The 13,487-nt window shown below is 64.3% G+C and overlaps 2 protein-coding genes across 2 annotated transcripts in view; both read left to right on the top strand.

Annotated features, from left to right (window-relative positions):
• Positions 1-7,631: 7,631 nt before the first annotated feature.
• Positions 7,632-8,029, top strand: ZNRD2 (zinc ribbon domain containing 2; the record flags this gene model as incomplete). Its single annotated transcript, XM_041410544.1, has 1 exon — positions 7,632-8,029. A coding segment is annotated over one exon (333 nt), but the record flags the coding sequence as incomplete, so codon positions are not given.
• A 245-nt stretch (positions 8,030-8,274) lies between these two features.
• The window catches only part of EHBP1L1 (EH domain binding protein 1 like 1), an 11,003-nt gene continuing 5,790 nt past the window's right edge, over positions 8,275-13,487 (top strand). Inside the window, exons 1-5 of the mRNA XM_041410543.1 lie at positions 8,275-8,358; positions 11,239-11,411; positions 11,656-11,952; positions 13,033-13,163; positions 13,321-13,415. Coding sequence (XP_041266477.1) covers positions 8,275-8,358; positions 11,239-11,411; positions 11,656-11,952; positions 13,033-13,163; positions 13,321-13,415 — 780 coding nt within the window. The remainder of the gene's footprint in view (positions 8,359-11,238; positions 11,412-11,655; positions 11,953-13,032; positions 13,164-13,320; positions 13,416-13,487) is intronic.

The raw sequence follows: 13,487 nt of genomic DNA, 5'->3' as shown, positions 1-13,487 counted from the left end.
TGACACCTGACACACCTGAGTGACACCTGACACACCTGAGTGACACCTGACACACCTGAGTGACACCTGACACACCTGAGTGACACCTGACACACCTGAGTGACACCTGACACACCTGAGTGACACCTGACACACCTGAGTGACACCTGACACACCTGAGTGACACCTGACACACCTGAGTGACACCTGACACACCTGAGTGACACCTGACACACCTGAGTGACACCCACAGAACCAGGGACACGCCTGAGTGACACCTGACACACCTGAGTGACACCTGACACACCTGAGTGACACCCACAAAACCAGGGATACATCTGAGTAACACCTGACACACCTGAGTGACACCTGACACACCTGAGTGACACCCACAGAACCAGGGACACGCCTGAGTGACACCTGGCACACCTGAGTGACACCTGACACACCTGAGTGACACCCACAGAACCAGGGACACGCCTGAGTGACACCTGACACACCTGAGTGACACCTGACACACCTGAGTGACACCCGGAGCGGCGGGGACACGCCTGAGTGACACCTGACACACCTGAGTGACACCCACAGAACCAGGGACACGCCGGAGTGACACCTGGCACACCTGAGTGACACCTGACACACCTGAGTGACACCCAGAGGCAAAGGGACACGCCTGAGTGACACCTGGAGCAGTGGGGACACACCTGAGTTCTGAGTTACACCCAGAGCCCAAGGGACACACCTGAGTGACACCTGACACACCTGAGTGACACCCGGAGCGGCGGGGACACGGCTGAGTGACACCCAGAGCACCAGGGACACACCTGATCCTCAGGACCCCTCCCCCAGCAGCCAGACCCCCTCCCCCAATAACCAGACCCTCTCCTTCCATGAGCCAACATCTCTGGGATTCTCCCACCCCGGAACCCCAAAAACCCCCAAACCCCACCCCAAAAAACCCCTAAAAATCACCAAATCCCAGCCAGCGCCTACAGCGCCCCCCAGGCCCACGTGGCCCTGGCTGAGAGGTGAGAAACACCCAAAAACGAAACCCCCCAAAACCCCCCCAAACCCCCCTCACCCAGCAGCCAGACCCCCTCGGGCCTGCTGCCCTCCATGAGGCGCGCCAGGGCCGAGTTCTCCAGCACGGTGGCGTTGGCGCACGAGCCGGGGAACTTGGCCACCACGTTGGTGATGTGGCCGCGGCGGTCGCACACCACCTGCATGTTGATGGAGTGGAAGTTGGCGGCGTTCCGGAACATGGGCTCGTCGTCGGCCGGCGCCCTCAGCGCCACGTGCATGGCGCCCACCAAGCCCAGCACGCCGGGCAGCGCCGGGGGGTCCCCGGGGGGCGCGGGCGGAGGAGGGAAGGCGATGTAGCGCGCCGCCCGCCGCTGTAAGGCCGCCAGGAACTGCGCCAGGCAGTTGGACATGGCCGACTGGCTGATGCCCGTGCTGAGGCGCGACGCCGTCTGGAAGGATCCCGAGGCCAGGAAGGCCAAGGCCGACGTGACCTTGACGGCCACGGGCAGCGCGTGGCTGCGCCCGGTCAGGCTCTGCAGGTCGGCGCCGAGCTCCCGGCACAGCGCCGCGATGGCGGCCCGGTCCAGGCGGCAGCGCCGCAGCGCCTGCTCGTCGCTCAGCTCCAGGAAGGAGCAGCGCACCCGGTAAACGCGCTGCACCGGGTACGGGCGGCGGCGGCGGCGGCCGCGGCGGGGGCTCGGGGATGGGGATGGGGCGGGGAGGGACAGCCGGGATGGCGGGGTCGGTGCGGGGTACCGGGCCTGAGCCCGGGAATGATCGCGGTCCCGATCGTGGGGTTCGTCCCGGTGCCGATCGTGGGGTTCGTCCTGGTGCCGGTGCTGATCCCGGTCCCTGTCACACTCCTGATCCCGCTCCCAGTGCTCCCTGTCACACTCCTGGTCTCCATCCCGGTCCCGGTGCCGATCCCGGTCCCTGTCACAGTCCCGATCCCGGTCCCTGTCACACTCCCGATCCTGCTCCCGGTGCCAATCCCGGTCCCTGTCACAGTCCTGATTCCGCTCCCGGTGCCAATCCCGGTCCCTGTCACAGTCCTGATTCCGCTCCCGGTGCCAATCCCGGTCCCTGTCACCGTCCCGATCCCGATCCCGATCCTGTTCCTCGTCGCTGTCCCGGCTCTGTTCCCGGTGCCGGTGCCGGAGCCGCCGCAGCAGCAGCACCGCGTGGGACATGGCGGGGGCGGGGCTACGGTGAAATGGGCGTGGCTAATCGGGAGGGGCGGGGCCAGAGCCGGCCGGTCCCGGTGGCCGCGACACCCCGGGCGGTCGCTGTTTGTGACCGGGTCGGTGCCGCTAGGGGCGGCCAGCCCCGGTGCCGGTGCCGGTGCCGATCGATCCCGATGGCAGCGCCTGGGCCCGGTCTGTCCCAGTCGGTCCCGGTGCCGGTGGAGGCAGTCGGTCGCTGTCCCTGTCCCTGTACCGGTCGATGTCGGTGCCGGTAGGGGCGGTCTGTCCGTGTCCCGGCTCGGTCCCTGTTCCCGTCGGTCCCGGTTCCTGTCGGTCCCGGTTCCCACTGCTCGGTCCCGGTTCCCGTCGGTCCCTGTTCCTGTCGGTCCCTGTTCCTGTCGGTCCCGGTTCCCCCGGTTCGGTCCCGGTTCCCGTTGGTCCCTGTTCCTGTCGGTCCCGGTTCCCCCGGTTCGGTCCCGGTTCCCGTTGGTCCCTGTTCCTGTCGGTCCCGGTTCCCCCGGTTCGGTCCCGGTTCCCGTTGGTCCCTGTTCCTGTCGGTCCCGGTTCCTGTCGGTCCCGGTTCCCACTGCTCGGTCCCGGTTCCCGTCGGTCCCTGTTCCTGTCGGTCCCTGTTCCTGTCGGTCCCGGTTCCCCCGGTTCGGTCCCGGTTCCCGTTGGTCCCTGTTCCTGTCGGTCCCGGTTCCTGTCGGTCCCGGTTCCCACTGCTCGGTCCCGGTTCCCGTCGGTCCCTGTTCCTGTCGGTCCCTGTTCCTGTCGGTCCCGGTTCCCCCGGTTCGGTCCCGGTTCCCGTTGGTCCCTGTTCCTGTCGGTCCCGGTTCCTGTCGGTCCCGGTTCCCACTGCTCGGTCCCGGTTCCCGTCGGTCCCTGTTCCTGTCGGTCCCTGTTCCTGTCGGTCCCGGTTCCCCCGGTTCGGTCCCGGTTCCCGTTGGTCCCTGTTCCTGTCGGTCCCGGTTCCTGTCGGTCCCGGTTCCCACTGCTCGGTCCCGGTTCCCGTCGGTCCCTGTTCCTGTCGGTCCCTGTTCCTGTCGGTCCCGGTTCCCCCGGTTCGGTCCCGGTTCCCGTTGGTCCCTGTTCCTGTCGGTCCCGGTTCCTGTCGGTCCCGGTTCCCACTGCTCGGTCCCGGTTCCCGTCGGTCCCTGTTCCTGTCGGTCCCTGTTCCTGTCGGTCCCGGTTCCCCCGGTTCGGTCCCGGTTCCCGTTGGTCCCTGTTCCTGTCGGTCCCGGTTCCTGTCGGTCCCGGTTCCCACTGCTCGGTCCCGGTTCCCGTCGGTCCCTGTTCCTGTCGGTCCCTGTTCCTGTCGGTCCCGGTTCCCCCGGTTCGGTCCCGGTTCCCGTTGGTCCCTGTTCCTGTCGGTCCCGGTTCCTGTCGGTCCCGGTTCCCACTGCTCGGTCCCGGTTCCCGTCGGTCCCTGTTCCTGTCGGTCCCTGTTCCTGTCGGTCCCGGTTCCCCCGGTTCGGTCCCGGTTCCCGTTGGTCCCTGTTCCTGTCGGTCCCGGTTCCTGTCGGTCCCGGTTCCCACTGCTCGGTCCCGGTTCCCGTCGGTCCCTGTTCCTGTCGGTCCCTGTTCCTGTCGGTCCCGGTTCCCCCGGTTCGGTCCCGGTTCCCGTTGGTCCCTGTTCCTGTCGGTCCCGGTTCCTGTCGGTCCCGGTTCCCACTGCTCGGTCCCGGTTCCCGTCGGTCCCTGTTCCTGTCGGTCCCTGTTCCTGTCGGTCCCGGTTCCCCCGGTTCGGTCCCGGTTCCCGTTGGTCCCTGTTCCTGTCGGTCCCGGTTCCTGTCGGTCCCGGTTCCCACTGCTCGGTCCCGGTTCCCGTCGGTCCCTGTTCCTGTCGGTCCCTGTTCCTGTCGGTCCCGGTTCCCCCGGTTCGGTCCCGGTTCCCGTTGGTCCCTGTTCCTGTCGGTCCCGGTTCCTGTCGGTCCCGGTTCCCACTGCTCGGTCCCGGTTCCCGTCGGTCCCTGTTCCTGTCGGTCCCTGTTCCTGTCGGTCCCGGTTCCCCCGGTTCGGTCCCGGTTCCCGTTGGTCCCTGTTCCTGTCGGTCCCGGTTCCTGTCGGTCCCGGTTCCCACTGCTCGGTCCCGGTTCCCGTCGGTCCCTGTTCCTGTCGGTCCCTGTTCCTGTCGGTCCCGGTTCCCCCGGTTCGGTCCCGGTTCCCGTTGGTCCCTGTTCCTGTCGGTCCCGGTTCCTGTCGGTCCCGGTTCCCACTGCTCGGTCCCGGTTCCCGTCGGTCCCTGTTCCTGTCGGTCCCTGTTCCTGTCGGTCCCGGTTCCCCCGGTTCGGTCCCGGTTCCCGTTGGTCCCTGTTCCTGTCGGTCCCGGTTCCTGTCGGTCCCGGTTCCCACTGCTCGGTCCCGGTTCCCGTCGGTCCCTGTTCCTGTCGGTCCCTGTTCCTGTCGGTCCCGGTTCCCCCGGTTCGGTCCCGGTTCCCGTTGGTCCCTGTTCCTGTCGGTCCCGGTTCCTGTCGGTCCCGGTTCCCACTGCTCGGTCCCGGTTCCCGTCGGTCCCTGTTCCTGTCGGTCCCTGTTCCTGTCGGTCCCGGTTCCCCCGGTTCGGTCCCGGTTCCCGTTGGTCCCTGTTCCTGTCGGTCCCGGTTCCTGTCGGTCCCGGTTCCCACTGCTCGGTCCCGGTTCCCGTCGGTCCCTGTTCCTGTCGGTCCCTGTTCCTGTCGGTCCCGGTTCCCCCGGTTCGGTCCCGGTTCCCGTTGGTCCCTGTTCCTGTCGGTCCCGGTTCCTGTCGGTCCCGGTTCCCACTGCTCGGTCCCGGTTCCCGTCGGTCCCTGTTCCTGTCGGTCCCTGTTCCTGTCGGTCCCGGTTCCCCCGGTTCGGTCCCGGTTCCCGTTGGTCCCTGTTCCTGTCGGTCCCGGTTCCTGTCGGTCCCGGTTCCCACTGCTCGGTCCCGGTTCCCGTCGGTCCCTGTTCCTGTCGGTCCCTGTTCCTGTCGGTCCCGGTTCCCCCGGTTCGGTCCCGGTTCCCGTTGGTCCCTGTTCCTGTCGGTCCCGGTTCCTGTCGGTCCCGGTTCCCGGTGCCGATCCCGGTCCCTGTCACACTCCTGGTCTCCATCCCGGTCCCGGTGCCGATCCCGGTCCCTCTCACAGTCCCGATCCTGCTCCCGGTGCCGATCCCGGTCCCTGTCACACTCCTGGTCTCCATCCCGGTCCCGGTGCCGATCCCGGTCCCTCTCACAGTCCCGATCCTGCTCCCGGTGCCGATCCCGGTCCCTGTCACAGTCCTGATTCCGCTCCCGGTGCCAATCCCGGTCCCTGTCACCGTCCCGATCCCGATCCCGATCCTGTTCCTCGTCGCTGTCCCGGCTCTGTTCCCGGTGCCGGTGCCGGAGCCGCCGCAGCAGCAGCACCGCGTGGGACATGGCGGGGGCGGGGCTACGGTGAAATGGGCGTGGCTAATCGGGAGGGGCGGGGCCAGAGCCGGCCGGTCCCGGTGGCCGCGACACCCCGGGCGGTCGCTGTTTGTGACCGGGTCGGTGCCGCTAGGGGCGGCCAGCCCCGGTGCCGGTGCCGGTGCCGATCGATCCCGATGGCAGCGCCTGGGCCCGGTCTGTCCCAGTCGGTCCCGGTGCCGGTGGAGGCAGTCGGTCGCTGTCCCTGTCCCTGTACCGGTCGATGTCGGTGCCGGTAGGGGCGGTCTGTCCGTGTCCCGGCTCGGTCCCTGTTCCCGTCGGTCCCGGTTCCTGTCGGTCCCGGTTCCCACTGCTCGGTCCCGGTTCCCGTCGGTCCCTGTTCCTGTCGGTCCCTGTTCCTGTCGGTCCCGGTTCCCCCGGTTCGGTCCCGGTTCCCGTTGGTCCCTGTTCCTGTCGGTCCCGGTTCCTGTCGGTCCCGGTTCCCACTGCTCGGTCCCGGTTCCCGCTGGTCCCTGTTCCCGTCGGTCCCGGTTCCCCCGGCTCGGTCCCGGTTCCCGTTGGTCCCTCCCTGTTCCCGTCGGTCCCGGTTCCCCCGGCTCGGTCCCGGTTCCCCGGCTCGGATCCTCCCGGCTCCGCCAGGCCACGCCCCTCCCCCGCGCTCTGATTGGTCAACACTACCGTCACGTTTCCTGAAAGCCCCGCCTCCCCATCACTTCCGGCGCGCCGCCGCTCCCCATTGGCCGCCGCGAGGGCGGGACGTCTTTGTGCCAGACGCTATCCGGGCTGCTGCTGGGCGGGGCTTCGCAGAGCCTCGACCAATCGCGTCGCACCATTCCGTCCCTCTCGACCAATCAGCGCGCTTCATGGGCGTGGTCCCGCGTGAGGCGGGCATCGCCATTTTGTTGCCCTCGAGTACCGGGCGAGGGGCGGGCGCGGTGAGACTCGGGGGGCCCGGGACGGGCACGGAGGACCGGGAGGGGCTGGGGAGGAGCGGGGAGGGAGCCGGGGCCCTGCTGTCTGTGGGGAAAGATTGCACGGGTTCCCGCAACCTCGGGAAGGCGCCTAGGAGGTGGCTGAGACCCGGATGGGAGCGGGATGAGGTCTGGGGGAGACGCGGGTCCCCCTCCGTGGGGTGGGGGCTCACGGAGCACAACCGGGGCTGCGACTCCACTCGGGACTTGCCGGTCCCTGGAGGTCTCCCGGCTCATTGTGAGCCTGGGGGGGTCTCTCCTGAGGGGGTCTCTGCTTCGGGGTTCCCTGAAGGGCCCGCTGCCCCTGGGGGTGAGGGGGGCCCCATCGGGAATCAGCCGGAGGAGGACCTAGGAAAGGTGGGGGAACCTTCCCCCTCCCGGCAGCGGCTCCGACCCCTCAGCGGAACCGGATTGTGCGGGGAGGGTCTCCCTGAGGCCCCCCTTCCCTGCCGCCCCTCAGCCCTGGGCCCCTTTTTGGTACGGAGCTGCCCCAGAGCGCCCCCTGCCCGGGCGGGGACACCCCCGGCCTCACCCGCCCCTTTTCCAGCAAAATAAACTTCGTCACCGATTTCTGTCACCGAATTTCCGTACCGGGGCCGTGCCTGGAGCGGGGGGCGGAGTCTGCGGGGGGCGGGGCCGGCTCTGTCCAATCAGATCGCAGCGCCAGCGGCTTTTTAAAAATCTCGCGCGTAATATGCAAACTAGCTCCGATCCAGAGGGGGCGGAGCGAATGCAAATCGCGTGCGCGAGCGGCCAATCAGGTTGCCGAAAGGGAAGGGAGGAGTCTACGCCGAGAGAGAGGCGGGGTTATGCAAATTTAGACGCAATTTAGACCCCATTTCAGTCACGGACCGTGGGACTTATTTTGGCGCCCGGAACTTATTTCACAAATTCGCGTCGCTGTTTCTGCCCGGACTTGAGTGGCTCTGTGACGTCACTTCCGGCGCGCCGCCGTCTCCGGGGCTACCATGGCGCTCAACGGCGGTGAGGCACCGGCGGGACCCCCCGGGCGCGGATCCCCCCCGGGACCCCCCTTTCACCACCGGGAGTCACCCCAGAACCCCCACCCGCCCCCGGGACCGCCCCGAGCCCTGAGGATCCTCCCCTCCCCGCCCCGAGCACTGCGAGGGCGCGGCCGCGGCTTTTCGGGGCGCTCCCTCCGCCCCCCCGGAGCCCCCCGGTAGCGATCCCGGCGCGGACGCCGGGTGGGACGGCGGCGCCGGTGCCGCGGTGGCGGCGGCGAGGGCGGCGGTGCTGCAGAAGCTGCTCTGGGCCGCCCGGGAGCTGCCCCGCAGCGGCTGCGTGGAGGGCAGCGCCCGCCTCTGCCGCCTGGTGCGGGACTGCGCCCTCGCCCTGAGGGGGCTGCGAGACCTCGAGACCCCCGGGGGGCACGGCGGAGACCCCCCGGGGTACCCCGAGAGCCCCGCGACGCCGTGAGAGCAGCGGGGGGCACGGCGGAGCCCGCCTGGGATACCCCGGGACATCCCAAACCTTCCGCCCGCGAGAGCCCCGCCACAGCGTGAGACCCCCGGGGGGCATCCCCAACACCCCCGGGGCACCGGGAGACCCCCGGGACCCCTCCCAGGGCACCGGGAGACCCCCGGGGGGCATCCCAAACCCCCCAAGGGCACCGGGAGACCCCTGGGACCCCCCCCAGGGCACCGGGAGACCCCCGGGGGGCATCCCAGGCATCCCCCCAGGGCACCGGGAGACCCCCGGGGAGCATCCCAAACCCCCCCGGGGCACCATGAGACCCTCGGGAGTCACCCCAAACACCTCCCCAGGGCCTCATGGACGCCCCCCCCGGGACACCCTGAGACCCCAGGACACCGTGAGACCCCCGGGAGCTACCTGGGACCCTCCCCAGGACACCCTGAGACCCCCAGGAACCACCCTGAGACCCCCGGGAGCCACCCCCAACATCCCCCCAGGACACTCTGAGACTCCCAGGGCGCCCTGGACCCCCTGGGACACCCCGAGACCCCCGGGAGTCCCCCCAGGATATCCTGAGACCCCCAGGAGCCCCCCCAGGATATCCTGAGACCCCTGGGAGCCCCCGCAGGACACCCCGAGACCCCTGGGAGCCCCCGCAGGATATCCTGAGACCCCCAGGAGCCATCCCAGCACCCCCTGGGGACACACCAAGACCCCCAGGACACCCCGGGAGCCCCCCCAGACCCCCCAGGACAGCGGGACACATCCCAGGATGGAACGGGCTCGGTGTGCAATGGAGTTTGGGATAAAAGTGATTGTTGTAAAATAAATTTTATATAAAAGGGTTTGAAGTCAAATGGATTTGGCAGAAAAGAATTTGATTTAAAGCGAATTTGGGGTAAAGGGTTTGATGTAAAAAAGGGATTTGATACAAATTTGGTGTAAAAGGGATTTTTTTAGAAAAGAATTGGGTATAAAAAGGATTTGATATAAAAGGATTTTATATAAATTAAATTTGATATAAAAGGGTTTGATATCAAATAAGGTATAAAATGGATTTGATATAAAAGGAAATTGGTATAAAATTAATTTCATATAAAAGGGATTTGATATAAAATGGAGACAAAAAGGATTTTCTAGAAAATAATTTGTTATATATAAATTTGGTACAAAAGGATTTGATATAAAATAAATCGAATATAAAAGGTTTGATATAAAATAAATTGGATATAAAAGGGATTTGATATAAAATAAATTTGGTATAAAAGGGATTTGATATAAATTGGATATAAAAGGGGTTTGATATAAATTGGATATAAAAAGGATTTAATATAAAATAATTGGATATAAAAGGTTTGATATCAAATAAATTCGGTATAAAAGGCTTGATATCAAATAAATTCGGTATAAAAGGCTTGATATCAAATAAATTCGGTATAAAAGGCTTGATATCAAATAAATTCGGTATAAAAGGCTTGATATCAAATAAATTCGGTATAAAAGGCTTGATATCAAATAAATTCGGTATAAAAGGCTTGATATCAAATAAATTCGGTATAAAAGGCTTGATATCAAATAAATTCGGTATAAAAGGCTTGATATCAAATAAATTCGGTATAAAAGGCTTGATATCAAATAAATTCGGTATAAAAGGCTTGATATCAAATAAATTCGGTATAAAAGGCTTGATATCAAATAAATTCGGTATAAAAGGCTTGATATAAAATAAATTAAATATAAAAGGGATTTGATATAAATTGGATATAAAAAGGAATTAATATAAAATAATTGGATATAAAAGTGATTTGCTATAAAATAAATTGGAAATAAAAGGTAAAATATAAAATAAAATTGGTACAAAAGGATTTGATATTAAATAAATCAGATATAAAAACTGATGTAAAATAAATTGGATGTAAAAGGTTTGATATAAATTGGATATAAAAGGTTTGATATAAAATAAATTCGGTATAAAAGGCTTGATATAAAATAAATTTGGTACAAAAGGATTTGATATTAAATAAATCGGATATAAAAACTTTGATATAAAATAAATTGGATATAAAATAAATTGGATATAAAAGGGATATGATATAAAATACATTTGGTATAAAAGGGATTTGATATAAAATAAATCGGATATAAAAGGTTTGATATAAAATAAATTAGATATAAAAGGGATTTGATAGAAATTGAATATAAAAAGGATTTAGGGGGGGGGGACACAACAGAAACAGTGGGGGGGGGAAGCCGGGGGGTCCCTGGGTGTCACTGGGGTCCCCTGGGGGTCTCTGGGTGACATTTGGGTCCCTGGGTGCCCCCAGGTGACATCAAGGTCCCCTGGGGTGGGTGACACTGGGGTCCCCGTGTGTCCCCATGTGTCCCCAGGTGTTCCCGGATGCCCCTTACTGTGCCCTGGCTGTCCCCCTGTCTGTCCCCTGTGTCCCCAGCTGTCCCCTGGCTGTCCCCAGCTGTCCCGGGTGTCCCCCTGTCTGTCCCGGGTGTCCCCGTGTCCCGTGCCCGACCCGCGGTGTCCCAGCTGTCCCCAGTGTTCCCAGTGTACCGGGTGTCCCATGGCTGTCCCCAGTGTCCCCCTGTCTGTCCCCGTGTCCCGTGCCCAGCCGCTCTGTCCCCTGTCTGTCCCCGGTGTCCCCAGTGTCCCCCTGTCTGTCCCGGTGTCCCCGGTGTCCCCATGTCCCCCTGTCCCGTGCCCAGCCGCGCTGTCCTCTGGCTGTCCCCAGTGTCCTAGCTGTCCCTGTCCCCGGTGTCCCCAGTGTCCCCCTGTCTGTCCCGTGCCCACCCGCGCTGTCCCCTGTCTGTCCCCGGTGTCCCCAGTGTCCCCCTGTCTGTCCCCAGTGTCCCCCTGTCTGTCCCCAGTGCCCCCGTGTCCCCAGTGTCCCCTGGCTGTCCCCAGTGTCCCGGGTGTCCCCGGTGTCCCCTGTCTGTCCCCGCGTCCCGTGCCCACCCGCGCTGTCCCCTGGCTGTCCCCAGTGTCCCCAGTGTCCCCTGTCTGTCCCCGTGTCCCGAGCCCAGCCGCGCTGTCCCCAGTGTCCCCGGTGTCACCCTGTCTGTCCCCAGTGTTCCCAGTGTACCGGGTGTCCCCGGTGTCCCCCTGTCCTGTGCCCACCCGCGCTGTCCCCTGGCTGTCCCCAGTGTCCCCGTGTCCCCAGTGTCCCCTGTCTGTACACAATGTCCCCGTGTCCCCAGTGTCCCCTGGCTGTCCCCAGTGTCCCCTGTTTGTCCCCGTGTCCCGAGCCCAGCCGCGCTGTCCCCGCAGGAGTCGCGGGGTCGCCGCTCGGTGGTGGCCGCGGCGCCGCTGGAGCTGGGGCGCCTGGCGGGGGTCGGGGACACCCCCCTGTCCCTGTCCCTGCGCCCCCGCACCCGCAAGGTGACAACGGCCACGCTGCGCCTGCGGCTGCGCGGGCTCGTCCTCATGGAGGGACACCCCACGTACGGCTCTGGGGACAGCGGGACACTGGGGACAGCGGGGACATCGGGGACAGGGGGACATCGGGGACATTGGGGGAACACGGGGACAGCGGGGACATTGGGGGACATCAGGGACATTGGGACATTGGGAGAACACGGGGATACTGGGGACATCGGGGACAGGGGGACATCGGGGGCACTGGGGACGTGTCCCCGGTGTCCCCCTGTCCTGTGCCCACCCGCGCTGTCCCCTGGCTGTCCCCAGTGTCCCCGTGTCCCCAGTGTCCCCTGTCTGTACACAATGTCCCCGTGTCCCCAGTGTCCCCTGGCTGTCCCCAGTGTCCCCTGTTTGTCCCCGTGTCCCGAGCCCAGCCGCGCTGTCCCCGCAGGAGTCGCGGGGTCGCCGCTCGGTGGTGGCCGCGGCGCCGCTGGAGCTGGGGCGCCTGGCGGGGGTCGGGGACACCCCCCTGTCCCTGTCCCTGCGCCCCCGCACCCGCAAGGTGACAACGGCCACGCTGCGCCTGCGGCTGCGCGGGCTCGTCCTCATGGAGGGACACCCCACGTACGGCTCTGGGGACAGCGGGACACTGGGGACAGCGGGGACATCGGGGACAGGGGGACATCGGGGACATTGGGGGAACACGGGGACAGCGGGGACATTGGGGGACATCAGGGACATTGGGACATTGGGAGAACACGGGGATACTGGGGACATCGGGGACAGGGGGACATCGGGGACACTGGGGACATCGGGGACATTGGGGACAGGGGGACATCGGGGACATTGGGGGAACACGGGGACAGCGGGGACATTGGGACATTGGGAGAACACGGGGATACTGGGGACATCGGGGACAGGGGGACATCGGGGACACTGGGGACATCGGGGACATTGGGGACAGGGGGACATCGGGGACATTGGGGGAACACGGGGACAGCGGGGACATTGGGACATTGGGAGAACACGGGGATACTGGGGACATCGGGGACAGGGGGACATCGGGGACACTGGGGACATCGGGGACATTGGGGACAGGGGGACATCGGGGACATTGGGGGAACACGGGGATACTGGGGACATTGGGGACAGGGGGACACTGGGGACACTGGGACAGCAGGGACAGGGGGACATTGGGGACATTGGGGGAACACGGGGACAGCGGGGACAGAGGGGACATCGGGACACAGGGTGAACACGGGGGCATTGAGGACATTGGGGGAACACGAGGACAGGGGGGCATCGGGGACATTGGGGGAACACGGGGACAGAGGGGACAGAAAGGACACCAGGGACAGGGGGGACATTGGGACACAGAGTGAACATGGGGACATTGGGGACATTGGGGGATTGGGGAATCTGGGACCATTGAGGGGACATTGAGGACATCGGGGACATTAAAGGGACATTGGCGACAGGGAGGACATTGCAGGGACATTGAAGGGACATTGGGGACATTTGGGGATTGGGGACATTGAGGGGACACAATGACTTTGGGGACATCGGGAGGGGGGAGTCTTGGGGACATCGAGGGACTTTGGGGACATTTGGAGGGGCCTGGGGTTCTTGGGGACACCTGGGTGGGTCCCTTTTGGGGCTGGGGGGGGCCTTGGGGACCCCCTGGGGACACTGTCCCCCCTCCAGGGACGAGGACATGCAGAGTGTCACCAGCCTGAGCCCCCCCGGGGACGTGGCCGACCTGGGGGACTTCGAGAGTGACCCCGAGGATGAGGGGGGGGCGCACAGGGCGGGGGGCGCCCCCCCCGCGCCCCGAGGTGGGTCCCCAAGGTGTCCCCAAAGTGTCGGGGGCCCCCTCACCGCGGGGGGGCGGGGGGGCCCCCCCCCCGGGGGGGGGGGGGGGGGGGGGGGGGGGGAGGGGACACACGAGCCCAGCCCCCCACCCCGGGGGTCCCTGACCGGCCTCTCCCCCAGCGCCCCCCCGCAGCGGGGACCCCCCCGGTTTGGGGACACGGAGGGACCCCCCGGAGCCGGGGGGGGACCCAGTGACCCCCCCCGAAATCACCGCGGTGAGTGGGGGGGGGGGGGGACCCCTGAATTGGGGAGGGGGGGAAGTTCGGGGACCCCCTGAATGGAGGGGA

The sequence above is a fragment of the Onychostruthus taczanowskii genome, unplaced genomic scaffold (assembly GCF_017590055.1).
Source record: "Onychostruthus taczanowskii isolate IOZ18803 unplaced genomic scaffold, ASM1759005v1 scaffold327, whole genome shotgun sequence".
Taxonomy (NCBI): Eukaryota; Metazoa; Chordata; class Aves; order Passeriformes; family Passeridae; genus Onychostruthus; species Onychostruthus taczanowskii.
Note: the sequence above shows the minus strand (reverse complement) of the source record. Positions and strands in the feature narration are given on the sequence as shown.